This window comes from Neodiprion lecontei, chromosome 5, assembly GCF_021901455.1.
Source record: "Neodiprion lecontei isolate iyNeoLeco1 chromosome 5, iyNeoLeco1.1, whole genome shotgun sequence".
NCBI lineage: Eukaryota > Metazoa > Arthropoda > Insecta > Hymenoptera > Diprionidae > Neodiprion > Neodiprion lecontei.
Window position 1 is genome coordinate 4,727,385 of NC_060264.1, and position 22,950 is coordinate 4,750,334.

Consider the following 22,950-nt stretch of genomic DNA (forward strand, 5'->3'; position numbering starts at 1 on the left):
AATCAAATCAAATCAAACCAGAGAATTACGGTATCCGTGCTTTTGATTCGACTTTCCAACGCAGCACTTATTGTTAATTATAATTTTATTGTATATTATACGTTAGATTTATGGGTAGAAATATGCATTGTAATATTTATTGTACTTAGCGATTATAATAAAATATAAATCTTACCGAACTTATGACGTGGGGGAAAACTGGTGGTCAGTGAAAACTGCTGAAAATCGGGAGAATCTAATCGACAAAGATAATTCTAAAGTTATGCTGCACTTATTGGTACGTATTTCATTTTTATTAATTTAATAAATCGTATTTACAAAAAATTACAAAATTTCTCTATAATATTGTATCATCGGCGTTAAGGTATGTGTACTTATACATACGTAAATATTAGACTGGGCCAAAAAAAACGAAGAATTTTTTTTGAATGGTACTGTAAAAACATTGTTTATGACGACAAATAAAAATTATAATCCTTTAAAAGTTATTCAACATTGAAATTACTTTTGAATACAATTTCAATGTCGAATAACTTTTAAAGGAGTGAAATTCATGAAAAATGTTAAGAGACCTTTTTTGTAGAGCATCAAATTTCCCACAAAAATAATTGTTTGATCTATGAAAATATTGATTTTTCTGGTAATTACAAAAATCAAAAATTCAAACAAAAATTTGAAAAAACAAATCAATGTTTAAGGCACGATTACAAAGAAACGGCTCGATCTACGTCAATTTAGTAAGTGAGCTTTTTTGTAGGAAATTTAATTTCCTTCAAAAATATGGATCGATAAAATTTTTCAGATTGACAATTGACGGATTTTGGGTAAAAAAATGCGGTAACTGTTAAAAAATCAATAGCTGTAACGATACACCCCTTAATATTAATATTAAGGGCTCAAACTTTCAGGATAATTTTTATTTGTCGTCATGAACAATGTTTTTACAGTACCATTAAAAAAAAAATTCTTCTTTTTTTTCCGGCCCAGTCTAGTAAATATACATGTATAATATATTCAGACATGTATGTAAACGAACGTGATACTTCTTTTCATAAATAAGTAACATTATTAGGTACGTAAAATGGTAATACTTTTAAAAAATACTTCAATGCAGGATTAAATACATCGATATATCATAATGTGTATATATATATATACATATATAATTATTATACATAACATAATATATTACGTATAAACGTAATTACAATTGTGTAAACTATTGCGCTCATTCAACCTCAACGAAAAAGTTCATTCGGTTCATCGGGTCAACTTTTTTCGTCTGATATAAATTTTGAAATTAGCGCGGTGATAATAAACTTTTACAGGTATGCGTAATATTATACTGTGTAGGCAAATAAATATTCTGATTAAGACTAAATCGGATTGTGGTAAAATATTCGCTTGCTTGAAATAATTAATCCAATACAATACGTACGTAAAACTATACATTTACATAAAATAATTAATTATATTGCCAATAATGTGCAACGACGCGTACATATATCAAGAATATCATACTGCTAAGTTTCACATCGAACTCAGTATTACAGAATATCGGACAAGGTACTGCAGTGTTTTAAATTTTTTATTTCAACATTCAATCCGCGATGAATGAATCCACCAACGCTCTGATTTTCAACTTATTGTTATAGCTCTTAGAAAAATCACTCTATTCATCCTTCTTGTTCAAAACCTCAAAAAAAGCCTCAATCGGAAGCGTCGGCTCGTCGGTAGCGATGGCGAATTGCGGACTGATGACTCTGCTCTCGGTTGCCGGCGATACCGCTTTGAATCTCCCGGGCTCGTGAAGCTCGGACGCCGAGCTCGTCAAGTTGGCAATGCGCTGCGATATGAAAGCGTCCTCGGCGTCGCGGCTGCCTTCGGTGGACGTGGGAACGGTGGAACCCGGTTCGTTTTCGGCATCGGGTCGCTCATTTTCTTCCTGCATCCTCCTTGTCGGCGTTGGATCCGTAACCTCTACCTTCTCTTCCTCCTCCACCTTCTCTTCCTCTTCCTCTTCCTTCACCATAACCTCGTTGATCGCCGCCTCCTGCGGCTGCCTGGTCGTCATGGATGCGTAGAAGCTCGTCTCCTCGGCTGTCATTTCCGTCGTCTCTTCCGGCTGATTCCTGACTCCGAATGTCGGCCTGGCTCGTCGGATCGCCGATGAGTAGATGTTCTCCGGTCTCGTCGTGCTCTGCCGACCGTCTTCGAGCCCAGACTTGCCGAAGCTCAAGCTGCCGCTGATCCTGCTGCGGTAAAGACTCGCGTTGAGCTTTCGCTTCGGCGTGAAACGGTTCGTCCGCTCCGTAACGGTAGTTGGCTCTTCGTCAACGCCTTCGAGACTCGTCGTGGGTGTCGTCGAGGTCGTCGGTTTGTAGCCGACCCTGGAGTTGTACTTGTTGTGTCGAACGGTCGACTCTGGATCCGGTCTCTCGGTACTGACTCGGCGTCTCCCGGGCGTAGCTTCGGTCGTCGATAGCTGGGACAGTCTGTTCTTGTAATCGAGCCTGCTCCTGTAGTCCTTGATGCTAAAACGCGGCCGCGTCGAATTTCCGTACTTAAGTGGTCGGATCCTGTGCGACTGTTTCGCCGTCGTGGTCGATTCCGTGGTCGTGGTGGGCGCCTCGGTTGTGGTGGTGGTCGTAGTTGTGGTGGTTGTGGTCGTGGTCGTGGTCGCCGGCTCTTCGACGACGTCTTCGAAAGTGGTGGCAGGCTCAACGTGGTTCTCTTCGGCCGGCTTCTCGAACAGCTTCTCGATCGGAACGATGGTCTCGACGTCGTGTCGCGTCTGGGTGACTCCCTCGGTGGTCGCGAAAGCCTCGGTAGAAAATTCGAACACCTGACCCGCATCCTCGGTGGCCTCCTCTTCCATGTCCTGGGCGCCAATGTCGCGCGAAGGTAAAGAGGAGGTGTCTATTTCCTGCGAGTCCTTCTTCTTGAAGCTCTCAGGATAGTTTTCCCACTCGGTCGTGTCCTTGTAGATGATCCTCGTCGGGCGTACTATTTCCGTCACTACCTCAGCCTCGAACGGCTCCCCGGGATTCACTCTCTGCCTGTGACCAGTGGGTCGTCTTCTGATGAAGTGCCGCTCGGTTACGGCTTCCTCGATCGTCGTCGTGGTCTGAGTCGGCCTACCCCTCCTCCGCTTCGAAAATTCAGTTTCAAATGTCTGGTGCCTGGAAGGTTCCGACTCTCGGACGTAACTCGAAGCGGTTTCCTGCTGTGGTGAGGTCGGCGTTGTCGTCGTTGTCGTTACGGGGCGTCGTCTCCTCAGGGTTTGTCCAGGCCGTCGAATCCTCGGTCGTAGAGTGACGGCGGTCTGGGTTGTGACCACTTCCGGTTCCGCGATTGACTGAACCGACGACTGCTGCGTTGCTGTTTCAACGACCTCCTGAAGGGACGCCTCGGTAGCCTGAGCGACGTAAGTCGCCGGGGTCATCGGCCTGCGTCTCCTGGTCGATGATCCTCGTTGCGGGAACTTCGGCCTGTAGGGTCTGACTTCCGGCTCGACCTGGGTCTGCGGTTGGTCAGGTTCCACGGTGGTCTCGAAGTTCTCCTTGGAGTGTTGGCTCACCTCTTGGAACGCGACTTGGTCCTGAACCGATACCGGTCGGTTGTATGCTTCTTGCTCGAGGTTGAACTGCTGCTCCTGAATCCGCTTCTGCTCCTCGAGCTGCGCCTGCTTTTCGCGTTCGAACTGCTGTCTGGATCGTTCCCGCTCCTCCAGCTGTTTCCGCAGCTCGGTCTGCTCCTGGATCTCTTGGCGTTCGCGTTCCTCTTGTCGACGCTGTTCCTCCTCAGCGAGCTTCTTCCTCTCGGCCGCCTTCTCCTGCTCTTCGATCTGCAGCCGGATCTCCTCCTCCCGCTTCCTCGCCGCGGCCTCTTCCTCTTCCTGTTTACGCTGTCGCTGGAGCTCCGCCTCTTGGAACCTCTGCCTATCCTGCTGGACCAGCTGCTGCTGAAGCAGGAACTGCTGCTCGTTGAAATGCTTCAGCGAGATGCTCTCCGGAGTCTCGTAGTCCGGCTGTGAGGACGTCGTCTGCGGTGGCTGGCCCGAAGTTACAGGGTTTTCAAACTGCGTCTGGATGCTCGGTCGGATAAAGATAACCTGATCCGGCTCGGACTGCAATCCGAACACGGCGTTGGGCCTCACGGTTTCGGGCCTGAACTTAGCAGGTGGATTCTTTCTGGGTAACACCTCGTTTATCTCCGTTGTGAACTTGGACTTCTGCTGCGGCCAAGAAGCCGCAGGCCTCGACTGTTCGCCCTGGATGAAGTAAGTGCCGGCCTGAAGTCCGTGGGAGAGTCCCTGAGCCTTGATGAGTGACTCCTGAGGGCTGTTGCTCTGCTCGAACTGCTTGTAATGCTCGTTCCTGAGGCTGGACTGCTGCGAACCGGCGAACTTGTTCGACTCGATCTTCGGCGCGGTTGTCGATGAGAAGAGGTTCGGTGGTACCAGATTGTCGTACGGAAGCGAGGGCCGGAAGTTGTTCCCGAATATCGACGACGGAGTCACGTAGCTGATCTCGTGGCTTTCGTGCACCAGAAAAGATGGGTCCCTTTCGTAGCTGCTCTTGAAGGGTGGAGGGTGGTCAACCTGACTAAAGAAGTTCCCGGTGCCACTGTTCAGGATCTGGCCGCTGTGCGGCTGCGTGTGGAACCGGTTGAAGCCAGTCTCCGAGTTCTTGTTCTCCACACCGAATCCATGCGGACTCTCGAGACCAGGAGGTTGGAGGTACGACTTGGTGTTGGAGGCTTTCTGGGCCTCGAACTGTCGCTGGGGGTGGACGTTCTGCTGCACACCGAATCCCGAGCTCAAACCGCTGACGAGGAACGGTCGGCTCTTCGGGAACCCTGGCGAATGGGTCGTCGATGTTGCAGCGAATCCCGAACCCTTGGAGAAGAACGGCGAGCTGTTCGCGTCCTGGTGAATCTGCGAGACGAACGTCGGCTGACGCAGGAAGGCCTCGTTGTCCCGAAGGATGGCCTTTCGGTGCGGGTCCTGCACTTCGAAACGGTACGCGTCCCTCGGCGGCGGTACCAGGAACGAATAGTGCGTCGTTCCCGAAGTAGAATGGCCACTGTGCTCCTTCGGCTTCGTCCTCGCCTTCGTTGCCGCGTGGCCGAAGACGCTGAAGCTTCCAAGGATACTGGGGGGGATGTAGTCCTGCACGTTCAGGCCGTTCGCTTGCTGCTTGTACTTGTCCAACGAAGACGACGAGGACTGTGAGTGATCCTGAAGCTTACCCAGCACCGGACGATGCGCCGAGTTTCTTTCGAGTCCACTCGACGGTGACACGTTTGTTCCGATGTTATCGTATCCCGTTAGTGGACGCCATCCGTTTGCGATCATCGAAGATCGCGTCGGGGACTGAAATTTTAACAACGATCAATTCTGGCCGCGCACCTTAATTCACGACTTTACGCTGCACCGTAAGGAAAATTGGGTCTGGACTTATGTACGGACTTTAAAATTTGGTCCACATCCAACACCATCGGTCTATCACTCTGTGTTAATGCATGAGCGAATTAATGCTTAAAAAGTGCCACCAGTGAATGAGCAACCCTGCTAAACTCACTGTGTTACTATACTGTGGATGTACTTTTTTGGAGTTTGTTCATTTACTGTTGAATTTCCAAATGGACTACAAAAATTGTTACGTCCAGTAGCCCACATCAGCCAGTGATTGCCGATTTCAACACCACAATTTTCTTACGGTGTAACATGGATTACATCGATACTCACAAGCTGGACATCGGTTCGATCGATCGGTACTGTGATCGCTTGGATTGCGCTCCATGTCGTCAATGCACCTAAAATCCAATAAAATATTAATGACATTGGTTGTTTACTTTGGATACTCGAATCGTCGTTGAATGTATTCGAAGGTTCAGGACTGAATGGAACGTCAATTTACTTACAAGTTTCAAATCTTACTTGTTATCGACTTTGCACTCAATCGAGAACTTCACCATTTGCTTAAAAACTTCATGAAAGATCACGAATAGACCGAAGCTACTTGCAAATATGCTCGACGGTTGGGAATCACTGGATCATATATTAAACTCACCAAAGAAAACTCGTGCGAGAAACATCCTGAAGTGTCACGGCAACATTTACGGGTCAGTCCTGAAAAACAGTGTCACAAAAAAAAAAAAAAAAAGAAACGAGGTGTGAGTGAAAATTTCTACAGAACACGGTACGCGTATACATATACTCATAATCCAAATGTTATCAGACCAACTCGTATTCATTGCACATAATAATTAATTAAAAAACTAATTCAGCCATGCGACTGCAAGTTTCAGTTATTTGAATTCCGGTCGATATACGTATGTCTATACGATTATTTGGACCGTCCGTAAATAATAATAACAACAACAACAACAACAACAATAATAATAATAATAATAATAATAATAATAATATTATACGCAGCCAGAGGATTAATAATTTGACCAGTGAGCCGAGAGAGCGTGAAACCGATATCTGTTGGACAGCATCAGCAAATTGATTACCACGCTATTGTCTATGGCTTGAAAAATGGTAGAGAATAGAATAGAAAAAAAAATATAAATAAATAATGAAGCAGCATTCAGCGGAATCTCTCTATCTCAATTAAATGCATCGATATGCCGGCTAAATATTTTTGTCAGGTATTAATCATTTATCGACAATCATCGCCGTGTAAGAGATTTATTTTATCTTCGGATCTGATCAGCGAGTCTCAATTTATTCGGACAAAGAGGTTTATTTACAATGCGGGTTAAACTGGTTTAACAAGCTTAGGATCTCGATCCGGTTTAGCTATTTTTTTATACCGCTTTAGGTATTTTGGAGATGTTTAATCTTGGCGCAGCCGCGGTTCGACTCATCGCTGTGGAGAATCTAGAACTCTTGTTGGCCTTGATCCCGATCCTTTTCACTTAAAATTTATCAGCCTTTGTGCACTTCCGCTTATTATATTCTGCGGCGAAGCGTTTTTACCCGTGTAGGTATATTATTGCAATATACTTGAGAGAATTTTAAATCCTGTTACGTTTCTCGTTCTTCGCTTTTACGTCATTTTTGCAAAGATAGATTCAATGTTATTTATTCGTTAAATTTGCTGAGCAAATTTTTATATTACCAATATCCGAATCGGCGACGGCGACTTCATTTTACTGTAATAAAGACATGACGAATATACGGAGTAATTATAAAAATGCTCGGTTCTCTCTTTGAAATCGCACTACACAAGCTTTCAAGTAAAATGCTAAATATCCCTTGAATACTTCTGTACAGATACAACGCGTTATTAAAAGTAGCACAGTTTTCACCGTGTAAAGTTTTCTTCGCAGATGGAAATCAATTTCGCAAACTTGCAAACGCGTTGCGTGATCGTCAGAATTATAAATTCAACATCTGTTGTTCGAGGATAATTCAATTTGTCGCTTTAACGAGATTTTCGCACATTCGCGATGAACGTAAATTTTTATCCACAACTCTCGCCATTCTCTTCAAACGACACTGATCGAAATAAATTTCTGCAACACGCATATTCGTCCTTAATTCTTAATTAAACAAGACCTCGTGCTTATAAACACGTGGTAATTTGCATCCTTCACAGTCTGTTGGAGGCGTGGCAACTCCGGCTACACGACGCTTGGAAAATCATTGCGATCATAAACCACGTCGATTCACCTTGGCTGCGTTGATTGTTAAATTGAAAATTTGCGGCGAAAATTCGGAGGAACTCGAGGCCTAAGTTGTGTGAAAGAAATTAATAACAACGAGAAATGGAACGTTTGAAAATTCACATTCCAAGCGTAGAAAATATAATGCGATTTTCTAATACCGGTGATCGCGGTTCATCGAATATTTTAAAGCATCAAAATTGCCATTCATCGCGGTTTCGATCATCGGTTGTTCGTGTTACTGCTGTGATTACCGTGTCCAAGATCTGACTTCAATTATTCGACACAGTGACCTATAAAGCCGACCATACTTTTTTTTTATCGCAGAAAGTAAGCGTAATTGTGGCCAAATTGTATCACAGTATTTATGTTATACACCGAGAAAAATTTCATTTGTTGTAGTAACTAGAAAAATTCAGTAAAACAGGTATCGTTGAAAAAAACTGTTTGAATATTGTTAGAATTACGAAAAACGAGGTACGCGTAACCATTTTGCGCTATCGTCGATCCCTTTTTGCTAATTACAACGCAGAATCAGTTTGTTCGCTTTACTCTACTTTTTTAGTTAAACAAGGCTTTAACGTCAATTCATTGTTGCCCGTAATTCGAACGAAGATAGTATACTGCTGATTTTAAAATATATCTGCGTGTATAGTTTGTAAAATAAGAAAGAAAGAAAAAAAGACGAATTACGCACGCTTGTATTTCAAGAAGTTCACCTGCTGCGGTGTATAAAATACCTTATAGAAGAGAAGAATACAAGTACGGTCAAGCTCTGATTGCCCCCGACAGTCTTCGCCTTTCGCTTTCCTAATCCAGCACGCGACGCGATTCGGTCAATGCTAATTGGCAATTAATTTTTTATCGACCGCTACGACGTATCCAGGCGAATAAACGGACTATGGCCATCGGCTATCGATTAACCGAAACCGAATGATGTTTATATTCGTGTGAAATTTTTAGTACAATTATCAGTAACCTGTGTCTCCGTTCTTCTCTATCTTACATTTGACACGGATGATCGATGCTTCGCGGTTTTTCACCCCTGAATTTTAAATCCTGAACCTAATTCAAATGCAATCCCGATCAAAACTTGAGGCATCCGCCTTTCAGAGTTGAGAAATTTCACCAAATCGGCTGCATGCTAGTACTGTATAATACAATATAATGATTTAAATTACCGTGTGCAAGGTGGAACGATTTAATAAACCGAAGAATTCTCTCTCGCAACAATATATTATACATACCCAATTGAACGATATAAAATATTGCAATTTTAACTCTGAACATTTTCCGAATTGGTGCAATTTACCTTTTTTTTCTTCTTACTTTTCCATATTTCAATTCACTTGTTCACTTGTCATGTTCTTCCTTATAAATTTGTACGCGAAACTGCTTAAATTTTAAAGAGAAGTTGACAGATCGTCTAATTTGACTTTCCCGGTGACGTAAAAAAAAAAAAATAAAAATAAACGTTCAACTCCACTGCACAGTTTATACAATATCGCACACACTGCAGCAGCGAAGTTACAACTTGGGAGTGAAATATTTTTCACCGAGTGAAACGTGAAAACGCGTGCGTGAAAAATTTCGTCATATATGCTGCGTGGAATTTAAGCGAGTCCCTTAATTTGTGGAGTGACGCGTGTATAATACGAGGAATAGAATGAAATTTACGTAACGAGAATTGCGCAATCTCTTCGTGTCTGCTGCTCGCAGGACTTTCTTCGCTCTCACGCACATCTATGATAGAGAATATTATCTCCGTGTACTCGGTTTACATTGCCCACGGTATATAATTTGTTTTATGAATCTGCCGGTATAATTGAGACGAGGGTTGCTCTCCTTCTGCCATTGTAATCGGTGCATTACGTACAAACATTGCCCGGGCATAAAGAAACGGATTTTCTTCAAACCGCACATGCCGTATTTGTCAAGAACGTGTTGCAGGTACCTTCGGATAAAAAAGTCTTCTTCCGATCGGGGCGGGGTTGAAATTCCAAATTTGAAAAGCTTCGAAGGCGCTTAATTCCAAATTATTTGATGGCGGAACTTGATGTAAGGAAATGAAACTTTGGAGAAACAACAAAGTTTCGAATGGTAGGAAAGTTCCGAAATCCAAGATTCCGAAAATTCAAGTTATGATAGAGAAAAGTTCCGAAATGTAAAGTTTTGATAGAGCAAAATTCCGAAAAATCAAGTTTCGATAGAGTAAAATTCCTAATATTAAAGTAGTTTTCAGCGAAGTTTACCCAACGAGTGGGTGAAAAAAAATCAGAAAAAGCGAAAATCGGAATAACCAGAATTCCGAACCTAAAAATATGAAAAATCCAGTACAAAGAAAGATCAAAGTGGTAAAATTTCACCAAGCCAGAAATCCACAGTACTGAAAATCTTCGATAATTCGGAATTTCGAGGTTTCCGCTCTTAAGTTTTCTCATTTTCGGACTTTCAGAATTTTCCCCTGCCGAAACTTTGAGCTCTCGGATTTCGGACTATTCGAAACTTTGCCGTTCCGAAAGAATTCGGAATATGGCGTTTTCGGAAATTCATACGTTTTAAAAATTTTACAGTCAATCAGTTACAACGCCGATAGAATTTCTGTAATTCTGAGGTTTCCGTGCAAGATATCGACGAATATGAGGATAAGGTGACAAAAAATGACCAGTAGAACTTGTTGAAAAAAAAAACGACAACTTTCGCGATGCTGTATAAATATATCAAGTAGGTACACGTGGGCACATTGTAAAAGGCCCTAAGCTGAAAAAGCCCGGCTCGTGCTTACTCATCACGGATTTGAAATCGAATCGACATCAATTTCGTACGTCGTTCTATATATTGTCAATTGAAATGCGCGGTATGGACGATCGAGTGCTGCAGATAGAATTAGTGATTTAGAAATCGGGGCCATACTTACTATCTCGTGCAATTAACAACCGCGGTGCGATTCAAGGCTTGAATATATCAAAAATTCCACAAAGTCGAGCGTATACACATACGTGTACGTTGAATGAAAATTGTCGGTGATAAAAACGAAGTGCCATCGCATTATAAGCACTCATCGATAGTCGATAATTACCTTCGAAAGATCGAATTTCGCATTTGAAGGTAAATTCATTCTCAAATCGCGTTTGCTTCTCTCTGTATTTATCTTAATTTACGCCTCGTTATTTTATTACTTTTATTTTTTTCGTCTTCTTAGGACATATAAATACGAACTTTGTATACTTATATCTCTAATTGATAGTTACGAAGTATCTCGATTATTATTGCAATCCTTGAGATATCGGATTTCGTGCCGAACGAAAAAAAAAAAAAAAGAAAAAAGTAACAACGCGAGCGTATAAAATTTAGAAACGATGATTTTGAATTGCACGCCTTTTATCCACGCTGCCGATGTCGTGTTATTAATAATTCACGCATTTACCGAACATAATTAAAAGCGTATTTGGCAATAACCGCTCGTTGGATTCACTATCAGAGATGTTCTTGAGGGTGTTTTTTTTTTATTTTTTTCTCTTAATTGCATCGAGAACTCGAGTCGGATACGGTGAATTAAACATTACAACACTTGTTCTACTCTTCGATGGTGGTTCGTCCTTAAATCCATCGTAAACTTTTAAAGGAATATGAAATTAATATTTCTTGACACATTTATAAAAGACTTTCAATTTTCCGTGATGAAAATCGTAGATCAAAATGCTAAATGCACGCGTGCGATAATTTGCAGCAATTTAACAAGTGAGGAATTTCCTAATTGGACACAAGTGTCCAATATATATATATACATGTGTGTGTGTATGTCGCTACGTATATACAAGTATAAATGTTCACTTTTTATGCGGAGCGTGCAGAAGCCGCGGTGCTTCGTAGCATATAAAATCGTTAATAAAGGGAAAGTAAAGGAATTAGTTTTAGGTATAACTAGGCTGTGATGAGGGTGGGGATGGTTAATTGTTCGCAACGCGTCTTGCCCGCTGAGTTTTATATTAAATACTCCACCGCACTCGCTTGTGTCCATTATTAATATGAATTTTACTTATTCGCTGATTTATTTATTCGGTCATTCGCTTTTTCATCACGCCCGTCTGTTACACGCCCGTAAAATATGCCCTACAAACCGCCTCTGGCGTAATACTGGAGGCCTCGATTTTACTCATCATCAGAGTTGAGAGCGAGCGGCATTTTTTAATAAAAAAAAATAAATAATCACGCGTGCCTACAGTTTGCTGATTATAATTATACCTCATATTATTTCACCGTAAAAGTGCAATGAGCATAAAAATTTTAGTACAGAAGAATTGCGTTACGGTTGAGGTAAATGGGGCGTTCCAATGTTTGACCCTCACAGATTCTGATGTTGTTAAGATTTTTTTTCCAATTCTCCCAACACTGAAAAAGTACACTGAATTTTTTCAGATTTTTTACTTAACTGCTCAATTATTTATAAATAATTGAAGTGATTTTGAAAAGGACCTTTTTTTTAAATAGTCAAAAAACTTCAGACTTTCAATTCTCACTTTCGATTTTTTGGTCAGATGAATCGTTGTTTGAACTGTCTGAAAATTCTCGAACAATTCTCAAATCTTCTATTTTTCACTTAGAACATTTCTAGACCGGTTCCATTGCGGAGCGACTTTGGTCTACATTTTTTTCTAACCGTCCAATTTTTTTTTATGAAGTTGACAATGAAACCGTTCTAAAAATGTTCCAAGTAAAAAATAAAAGTGTTGAGAATTTTTTTTTTTGTGAACTTTCAAACCGTTTAATCAATGTTTCAGCTGATCAACGGAATTGCAAGTGCTACGAAAAATAGAAAAAAATTTATCCATCACGGGCCCGGTTTTGAAATATTTGTAAAAGAAAGTACAGTTTTTGTGAATTCAAAAAATGGTCCTTTTCAAAACGAGTCTGAATATTTGTAATGCAAATAAATATAAATGGATTTTGAACATTGCAAAAAACACTGTATCGCTGTACGAAAAGTAATATCTGGGACTAATTTTCTCGCCTTGAACACCTTCGATTTTACCGAATCCTACGAGTTTCTGAAATGAGAAAGATGGCCATGAATCGGAACTTCAAAGAGGCATGAAAGTGTAGATTTTCGTTAGTTTGCCCGCACGCAGATTCTCCAAGGCGAATTTCCTGCCCGAGACTATCTCCGATCTTTGTGTCGGGACATCGAACTTTAGAATTACGTATCTGCATCTTTGTTACCGCGTTCTGCATACAATTATTTCACTCGAGTTACACGCGTAATGCGGCTTGAGCAACATCTCGCTGGTTTCGCGTGCATGCCGGGTATTTTCGCGTTACGTCAGAAGAGTTACCCGTGTCACAATGTCTGACTAATCTCTCGGTCTATCCGCTTGTCGATGCTTATTTGGGCTAATTAGCGAAACCCCGAGCAATTAAATACACACGGAGGCACGCCGCGGTTGATTAAAATCTGAGATTCGTATCCCTGGGAATTAGGAGGAACGCAGAATTAAATGAAAAACAAACACCTCAAACCCTCGCTTTAGTACGCCGAGAGAAATTTTTAGTTTCGGTTACCGCTCAGTCCTCAAATATTTTCATTTCTTAACCATAATCGAAAAATATACTTCTAGGTAGAATATGAAAATTAGTTTTATAGCTGTTACCGGAAAGTCTAGTATCCGTTACTATTCTTTCTCATCACGATCACTGTTGCTAGATTTTCTTGCAACTATTGCGAAAATTTAATGCTCGTGCAACAATGAATTGACGTTAAAGTCTCGTTTAACTAAAACGGCAGAGTAAACCTCGCAAACTGATTTTGCGTTGCAATTAGCAAAAAAGTATCGACGATAGCGCAAAATATTTACATGTACCTCGTTTTTCGTAATTCCAACAATATTCAAACGTTTTTTTTAACGATACTTGTTTTACCGAATTTTTCTAGTTACTGTAACAAATGAAACTTTTCTCAGCGCACGCCGTTGTTTAACTCCGGAATCGAAATTTCATTTCGCAAAAATAAAAAAAAAACACGTCCAAAGAATCAGCAATCAGCATATTTCCACGATAAATAAAATGAGAATCTCAGTTGGATAGAATTTACTTTTTACAAGAATGAAAAAAGTCAACGACCTTAGCCGATTATTTATGATTATACATAATACAAACATTGCGAGGGGGAAATAATTTTGGTACATAATTTACGCGAGGCGTACGTGCTGTGAAATTGGCAATATAAATCAGCGTCTTTTGCATTGTAATTAACCACACGTGGCTGCGTTAATTATTTAAATTTCGGGCGAAACGAATGCGTTTGTTTTTTTTTTTTTTTCTTTTTTCTTTTTTCTCCATATTTTGTACATCCCGCATATTGCACGAGTTAATAATTTTCCAATTGAATTGCGAACGACGTTCCCAAGGCTTCGTGTTATAATTCACCTGACGTAGGTACACCCATAACTCCGGAATAAATTTGTTCCGCACCCATTCCTCGATACTGTATAGAATAAAGGTGGCTTCGGGCAGGCTGACTCGCCGAGTTGTTGGAGAAAATCGAAAATTTTTCATTCGCGCGCGTCAACGTCGGGTAGGAAAATTATGAGAAATCCATTCGGCTCGTTGAATGAAAGAACGTTATTTTTCCTTCCCTAAAAGTCTTTTCATGTCCGATTTCACGTCCCGGTGTAAATTCACGGTGGAAATATTCCCGTCGTAATTACATGCCGGGTAAAAAAGAAGTTGAATAATTTTAGAACGATAAAAAATAAAAAAAATAAAGGAATTTACTTTGGTTCGAAGCGAGGTTTGCTAAACATAGTCGCCAAATTTCGCAGAAATTCGTTCACACATTTTGTTCGGTAATATTCTTTCGAAATTAGTAAATCTTATATTTCGATTGAAATTTGCCATGGAAAGTATAAAAACGGCATCGATAATAATTCGCTTCTCTTCTGCTGGTTTACTTTTCCAATCACTGTGAGTATTAAAAATTGAGTTCAACAACCGTCGGTTGTAACGAGATACGTGCGTCTCTACACGCAACAATTCGTATATTCGTGCAAACGGATTTTAACGTGCAAGAAAAATGCCCTTCGGACAGAAAACAAAACGAAAATACTTCAAATTATCAACTGTCAGAATTTTTCATCAAACATATCGGTAATTCGTACTGTATGTAGAAAGGTGTAAAGTAAAACCGAGGGAAATTTTAGCATTCGACGGTTGGGAAAGTAAATCGTCCGAGGTACGTAAAATTTCATTTAAAATTTCGCCAATTAAAATCCCCGGGCCATAATGAAAAATAAAACATTTATCGAAATATAAAGTAAAATAAACACGGCGGTAAATTTTTTTTGTATTTTTTTTTTTTTTTATTCATTTACTTTTTTCTTTCTCTCTCTCTCTCTCTGCACGAATCGCATCGGATTCGAAACCCGGTATTGCCTCGTATTAAAACCCGGCAGCGATGCATCTCGCACGGTTCAAAGGCTGAAATTATACTCGCGGATCTACCGCAAGGGGCGTAAACTGGAAAATTGCGGGAGTGGAAAAGGTGGCAGCAGCGTTGGTCCGGATTTTGCCGCAATCTGCAACCATATTGTAAAACCCGTCGCGAAATATCCCTGCTGCGGTATAAAACTTTATAGCCGGCGTATAATTTTTAGGGTTTGCAGTCGGGTCGCCTGAACCTCGGCTCCTTGGCTCGCGAAACGTTGTATTAAATTGCGAAAAGTTTCCGCTTCACTTCCAGAATATTGCAATAGAAAATTTCTAATCTCGCGCCATCTTTTTCAACTACGACTGCGAGCTTAGCTTTTTCTTTTATCGCTCAAACGAAAGAAGAGTGAGAGAAAATTTCATACAATGTTTTTTTTTTTGTCGATAATTTTTGCAGGACGGTGTAAGAGTTTAGATAAAAAAAATCCGGTTAAAGTGACGATAGAATCGAATGGAAATAGTTTTTGGTAAAGGGGTAAAAAAAGAAACGATTTCATATCGATTTCACGTACCTACGTGATTTGTTAAATAAACGTGGCACAATCTAGGTACGAATATTCGGTACAAAATTTCTCGATTCACAAAGATTTCGCTTGTAAACCTGTTGAAACTGACTTTTTACGACACGCATTATATGCATGTAAGAAAGAAATACAACTGCAATTGCAGCATTGACCCCGTAACGATTTCTTTCGGTGAAAAAATCACCACGCGATTTGCTCTTTTCCCTTTCACCTGTGAAATTCGTATTTTATTGATCTCTCGATCGCTAATTATACACTGTAATTAAGTATCTTTCATATCGATCGAATATCATTTTATCGCAGCGAAACGATTAGATCAGAAGGTATCTGTGAAAGTTGTAAGACAAAAAAAAAAAAAAAACGAACGTACCCGCGTACAAAGTACATTAAAATACTCTCGCTTTTAGTACTCTAAAAAATTTTAAAACTCTACTCAAAAAACCAACTTCACGGATAACGTATGCCATCCGGGATACCGGTTTTCGAAATTTTCCGACTCAGAGGTTCAAGTTTCGTTGGCTGATAGACGCTCGATGGATTCTGCAATCTGAAAACCGTTCTTTCGGCTTTGCAGCGGTAACGAAGCCTCGATAGAGTTCCTCTATAACTGTTTCTGAATTACCCGCGCGCCAAGTAAACTAAGAAGGAAGTACCGTAATCGAATGCCCGGTGAAATCAATTAATTTCTCAAGCTTTAGCGCAGCGGAATATGGAAAATAGGTAGGCGGTTGGTACGTATGAATATAATTAGGTTTACTCGCCACTGGACCGCTGACACAAGTTTCTTCTGGCGCAAGTGCAGCTTCTATGATAATTAATGCCGAGTAAATAACCCGCGGAGAAATATCCGGGCAGGAGAAGAATATTTTCACCAATTTTTTAATAATTAACGAACTAGATCTTAGATAGATTGAAAGAAACGAAAAAAACAACCTTGTTTGAATAAGCAAACTTACAGTCCAAGAGGAAAAAGTTTATAGTCACTTGAAGATGGGGAAAAGGGAGAGAAAAAAAAAATGGATATTCCGATCGAGTGAGCGTAATTATTTCGAGTGAAGTGGGTTGTTTTTTTTTTTTTTTTTTTTTTTTTTTTTTTTTTTTTTTTTTTTTTTTTTTTTTTCGAGAATACAAGAAGAATTCAACGCCGGATACCCGGTCCGTGGATTTAGGCGATTTGAATTAAGATTCTCGCAGTTTCGAGACCTCGAACAATGGAATCAGTTTCAAAACCGGGCTAGATTTATCGATGGTCTTGCCATGCTCGTTCGGTGAGTATAAAAGCAGAAGTTGGCGGATTGTGAAACCTCCTCGTACAGCTGACAATTGGAATTCGGTATACTCGTCGAAAGTTGACGTCGAATGTGTTTGAGGATTTTAAAAATGACGAAAGAATGGGAAAAGAAAGGAAAGGAAAGGAGAAGAAGAGAAAAGAAAATTGAAGGCTCTCTTTCCTCATGAAAGTTCGGCTTCGGGCCGGGGAAACTCGACTTTGGATGCCCTATTTTGCATCCTCCACCGTTACAACTCTAGCCAACAATGAACGTCAGCTCGTTTAACTGCATAAATGATCATTAATATTCTCAACACGCGAGTGAAACTGCACCACGTGGATATCTCGCTCACCTTATAATATATGCATATTACACACTAGGTTCCATCGAAAGATCGGTTTTCAGACAACAATTGCACAGGGGAATTGAACACGGAGAGAAATTTTTAATGTAATGGCAATAAAAAAAAAAAAAAAAACTGTTTTTTGTTTTCTTCGCTGCATAGTTATTCATCGTTTAGAATTTTGATTTTATAATTGCAGTTGGAGCTTTTTTTAACTCTCCTCTTCAGATATTCCTTTATTTATCGTGAAAGATTTCGCAGGTTTGTCTCTTCGGATTAGAATTTCGCATTTCTAAAAATGTGTAAAATCGATATTTTCGCGACGTTGCTTTTTGCAGAATTTTAAAATGATAAAATTTCATTCCTCTCGACAATTTTCCTCCGTCAAAGCGGAGTTTCAATCGCTTAGATTCTCGCTGCGAGCTTCTAGAAAATCCGGTGAAGTGCGCATTTATGTATCTACCGCCGTTGCGGGAGCAGGTTGAATATATCTGTTCGAGTCGCGCGAGTGAGAGAGTTAATTAGTGCGGTAAATTGGAGCTGAGAACAGGTAACAGGTAACAAGTAAGAGGTAACAGGTTATACGGCTGACAGCCCTCCTTTTGATCACAGAGACTCGATACGATAAGCGAACGGAATCGAACGGCGCGACAAGTTTTCGATCGGTATTTGCGCTTTCCGATTTTTCATAACTCCGATCGGCAAGGTTTCGTATAAAATAAAATATGATAAATAACAACGTAAAAGTATGAATTTTTTTTTATTCCAGAAAAAAAGTAAAATGATTCAACAGTTGGAGGAAATCGGTTTTGGACGATCGTTCAGAAAATTGCTTGTGTTTTACTTTCGATAAGCGAAAGGCGGAAGACCGTGTTCGAAATTATTTCCGTCTTGTTTACAAGATTTTTCTGCAAATCTGAATTCGATGTATCGTTGAAAATTTTTTCCCCCCTCCTTTTCGAACCGTCAGAAAATCGCGCATTGAAACGAGAAAATTTGGATCAGATTTTTGCATCGATCGATTATAATTCGTGCGCTGATTACTATTCGGTATTTATATTATTCGAGAACAGGAAGTGCACCGCTTCAAGCATGCTCGTAGTTACATCGGACTTTCTAAGCTCTTCTGTCGTAAGGTGAGAAGTTAATTTGAAAGTTTTACTTATTACGGGCCATAAATATGGGACCGATGGCCGTTTTCGCGAGCCGATTATTCCGTCTCGTACGTTACACATTTATCGCGTCTGTATACGGAGTACGTGTATCCTAGTTTATTTTTCACACACACACACACACAGACGGTTCACACCTTGCCGCGTTATCTGTGCGTGTAAAACATGTAGAATGAATCATGCCACTGTCACCGTTCTGCGTTTATCTGCATTCGCCAGCGTAAGAACGTGCGTAAAAGTTATCACAACCGGCGTTACTGCACGTGTTTAAAAGGAAAGAGTTTGAATTTACGTACCGGAAGTATACTTTTCTCATTTCTATGCTCATCTAGGTTGACCGTCGTCTGCAGCCTTCGCACGTATATACAATATATACCTACAGAAGTGTCACAGTTTTCACGTTTTCTTACCAATTTCTTTTCTCTTCGTTTCTTTTCTTTTCTTTTCTTTTTTTTTTGTCAATTTTTTCGTCACGGCAACGACAAATTTGTCATCTCGCATCGTTTGCCGCCATGCTTATACATATAAACGAATGCTTATCGAAGAATTGAAAAGGAGAATTAAAAAGGTCTTCAAGTGTCTACAATCAAACATTAAAAAGATAAAATATGGTGCAAAAATTGTCTTCTCTTCGCTGAGTAGTTATTTATAACTTTGAATTTATTTATTTTTTTTTGTTATTTCTTTTAATTTACCTCTTCAATTATAATGATAATAATAATAATAATAATTATAACAATAATAGAGGAGAATTAAAACAGTCTGCAAGTGTCTACAACCAAACATGAAAAAGGTAAAAGACGGTGAAAAACTATCTTTTCTTAGCTGAATAGTTATTTGTAGCTTTGAATTTTGTTTATTTAATTTTTTTTTTTTATCCCCCTCTTCAATTGTAGTAATAATAATAATAATGGAGAAGAAGTAGAGTCTCCATCCGCGCTGATTAAACTTAACCGTGCAGCGATTCTGTGTCAGTTATAACAAATTGCAGCGATTCGTTTGAAACGAGATCGTTTCTCTTTTTCATCAAGCTTTGTTTTTTACACTTCATCGCAATTCGATACTGGGCTTGAAAATTTCAAGGTGGATAAATAACGTCGAAGAAAACGACAGTGAGATGAAATTGACCAAAAATATTACATGCAGTAGACTCAAGTCGCGTCGAATTCCACGTTTCGTTTAATTTACTGTTTTGTTATTGTCTTAATTTTTTTATCTGCCGCGGTCACCGAGAAGTTGTTGCTACTTATTACCCAACCAAACGTTATTCGTTTAATTCATTTAATACCGATCTTGATCTACCCAAACGATTTCTCTGCAATGTCAAGGACGTGCGGTTTCTCCGTTATACAATTCGCGCGTAAAAATAGGAACGATTCGAATGTGAATGTCTGTTTTACAATCTCATTGAAGCTCGGAAAAAATTCACCAGTCAGTCGCTTATTCGTAATTTCCAATAACACGGAGAAAGCAATCGTTCTCATCGAATGATAACATAATTCCGAAAACGTATCGTTGTCGGAAGAATGTGAATTCTGTGAAACTGGTAATTAGTTTACTCACTTTTTCACCGGAAAACAATTTCTTGCGGCACTGTGATACGAAAAATAAAAACGATCCGCACTCAATAACAATATCTGTCACCCAACAGCAGCTCTTGTATAAAACTTTTTCTATTTTTTTTCGTCACCGGAAACGCGTCGATGATTTGAAAAATTCAACCGCGGGCACTTTGGCGAATAATCTTTTTTTCTTATACGTATCGAATTTTGTGTTTGGTTTATAGTCGAGCTGCGGGCAGCCGTTCGTTCAGAACTGTGTCCGGTTGTCCGAGGTTTCTTAACGGCCTCCCTTTACTTCGGAACTCTTTACTCCCGCCTCTCTGCCCCCCCCCCCATATCAACCTAGAGAATCCAGAAGAAAGTAGGCACGCCACTCTGCTAACCATGCCTCGACTTGTCTTGCCGACAATCCGGCAAGGAAAGAATTTCCACGCGTTTATACTTTTTCACTTTGTATACGATCCCATGTCGGATTCAAATCTTCACTCTTAATGCCTCGTGGTCTACTTACATCGGGATGCAAAAGAACCCGGCTTACGAAATTCTGCGTAAATAATGGTCGTTGAAAGAGAGTTTTTATTGGCTATTGTAATTTTCTTTTCCCGCGTTTGATTTAACTTTTTGTTCTTACCTAGTTTTGTTCGTATAACTTTATTCGTACTTTGTTGTATCGCACATTGTTAGAGAAATTTTTAGTTCCGGTTACCGCTCAGTCCTTATCTATTTTCATTTTTTATTACAAACGAAAAATATAGTTCTAGGTAAAAAATGAAAATTAGTCTTCTAGCTGTTGTGACAAATGAAATTTTTCTCAGCGTAAGAACGGAATACGTATATTTTGCGGTATTTCACACTGTTATAAAAATTTAACTAAATATAATGTCCCAGCAGGTCAGCTTTAATTTTCAATTATTTGTCACGTTTCTGTTAGTGAATATGAGACACATTATTCAAAATTTAATATTTAAATTGTCACATCAACACTTAATTTGAACTTGGTAGTTTTTCATTTGAAATTACGTTGAAAAATGGTTAAATCGAGCCGAAAAATTTTAGCGGACCTGCCGGGACATTTTTTTTTTCTAACCGCGCACAAGGATTTCTTTACTTCGACGTTGATTTTTTTAAGGGTCAGAGATCGTTGGATCGAAAAAGTGTCCGGAAGGTGTGACGTAATTAGTTTTGCCTTCGCTCTGCGCTTGTTAGAGTTTCAAGTTTCACTTTTTAAGGGCAACGGAAAGTGAGGTTCCGCTAATTATTGTGAGTTCGTGAAAAAAGTTCTAATTAATTCTGCACGTATAGTGTTTGGAAAAAAAGAACAGAAACGAAATAGGAATAAAGTTTGAATGTCCGTCGTGGTAAATAATGCTCGTTCAAAACTGCGGAGTACGTGACATTATCGAAAAAGACACTACGATAATTTATCACTATGAATTGTTTATACCTGAGAATCGTAAAAAACCTTTTGTCAATCTACGCGTGTATATGATCTTTCATTTTTTATTTCCCGTTTCTGTGACTAATTGTAATATGATGAATAGATTATCACATGTAGAATTCAAATCCAGTTGTAGAGATCACGTTATTTTATGGTTGACCATAATAAAGCTTGTATGATAAGGTGAAGAGGTAAATTTTTCACTCCGCGAACGGAATTAATTAAGAAAGGAAAGTGGAAAATAATTTCTCGAATTTTTTTTCGAGCCAGTTTTTTTTCTCGCCTTGCGTTTTTAGTTACGTCTTAGTTTTAAATTTCATTTATCTGCCCACATTCGTCGTTCGTTCTTGTTTTTCATTAATTTTTCCTACACCGTGTGTAAAATTTCCTTTTCAAACAAACTGTACGCATATCTTGAATTTCTTTTCACTCGTTACATGCGCCTGCGCACGTTTCTACATTAAATACGCTATCAAATGTAGTCTGCAGTTTATCGCAACATGTGGAGCAGATAATTGGGTCAATTCTCAAACCGGAAATTATACCTTCGGATAGAAAAGTTGATTGCGGATATTTGGTCGCTTCGTTTTGTCCAGCGATCGAGGTGGACGAATCCAGCAGCGATTTTGTACGGACAAAAACGGTAAAGAAAATCTCAGCATAGAACAAACAGATTGAGGGTAAAAAAAATTCGAAAAAACTGATCATCGTAAACTCCACGCCCGAACGGGCAACATCAACTTATTTGAGGACAATTCTTTTTGCTCTCCATTTCTTCCATGGTTGCTTTATTACGATTGTTCTACCATGTAAAGTACGATAAATCCAATTGTTTATAATTGCTTCACTCTGTTAGATTATAACGTTCGCTGAAGAAAAAAAAGGAAAAAACGGGAGAAAATAATCCAACAATTTAATTATAGCTAATAGCTGATTTTTATCTTCTTTTCACCCTAAGTTACACTAGCTAATTAATTAGTTCGCTTGATAGTTGGCTGTTTAAACTTTCTTCTAAACTCGGCGGCACGTCTATTGTTGTACATAGAAACACCGCGTCACAAGTCGAGAAAATTTTCCGGTCGATGTTTCCTTACCGAAAAAAAAAACGAGACCTTAAGTTCTAGGTCAAGAAAGAAACTTGATAAAATTAACGGATCGCAGATTTCATTAGATTGTATTTTTTTCCCATGTCACAGGATTTTTCAAAACAATTTCCGGATGTTATTTTCAAAGAGAGAGGGTTTATTATACATATCTTATACGAATATGTAGCTCAAGCGGTGATTGACTTACGCTCCGTACTTCCTACGTCATCAAACTAAGACTGTATACTTGAAAGAAAAAACAAGCAAACAAATTTCTCTACGAGCATATCGAAGACAATTTCAACTCTGTCTCTTAAAATTCTAATGGGTGCCTACTACAAATTGGTTTTGAACTAGTAATGAGTTATAAAATATTGTCCGGAAAATTTT

The 22,950-nt window shown here is 39.7% G+C and overlaps 1 protein-coding gene across 1 annotated transcript; it reads right to left on the minus strand.

Moving 5' to 3' along the window:
* Nucleotides 1–900: 900 nt before the first annotated feature.
* LOC107221486 (ras guanine nucleotide exchange factor R-like) lies at nt 901–20,282 on the minus strand. Its single transcript, XM_015660489.2, has 4 exons — nt 20,039–20,282; nt 6,078–6,136; nt 5,753–5,820; nt 901–5,377 (listed from the first exon to the last, which is right to left on the minus strand). The coding sequence occupies exons 2-4, from the start codon at nt 6,100–6,102 to the stop codon at nt 1,673–1,675; spliced, it is 3,798 nt and encodes a 1,265-aa protein (XP_015515975.2). The 5' UTR covers nt 6,103–6,136; nt 20,039–20,282; the 3' UTR covers nt 901–1,672.
* Nucleotides 20,283–22,950: the final 2,668 nt, after the last annotated feature.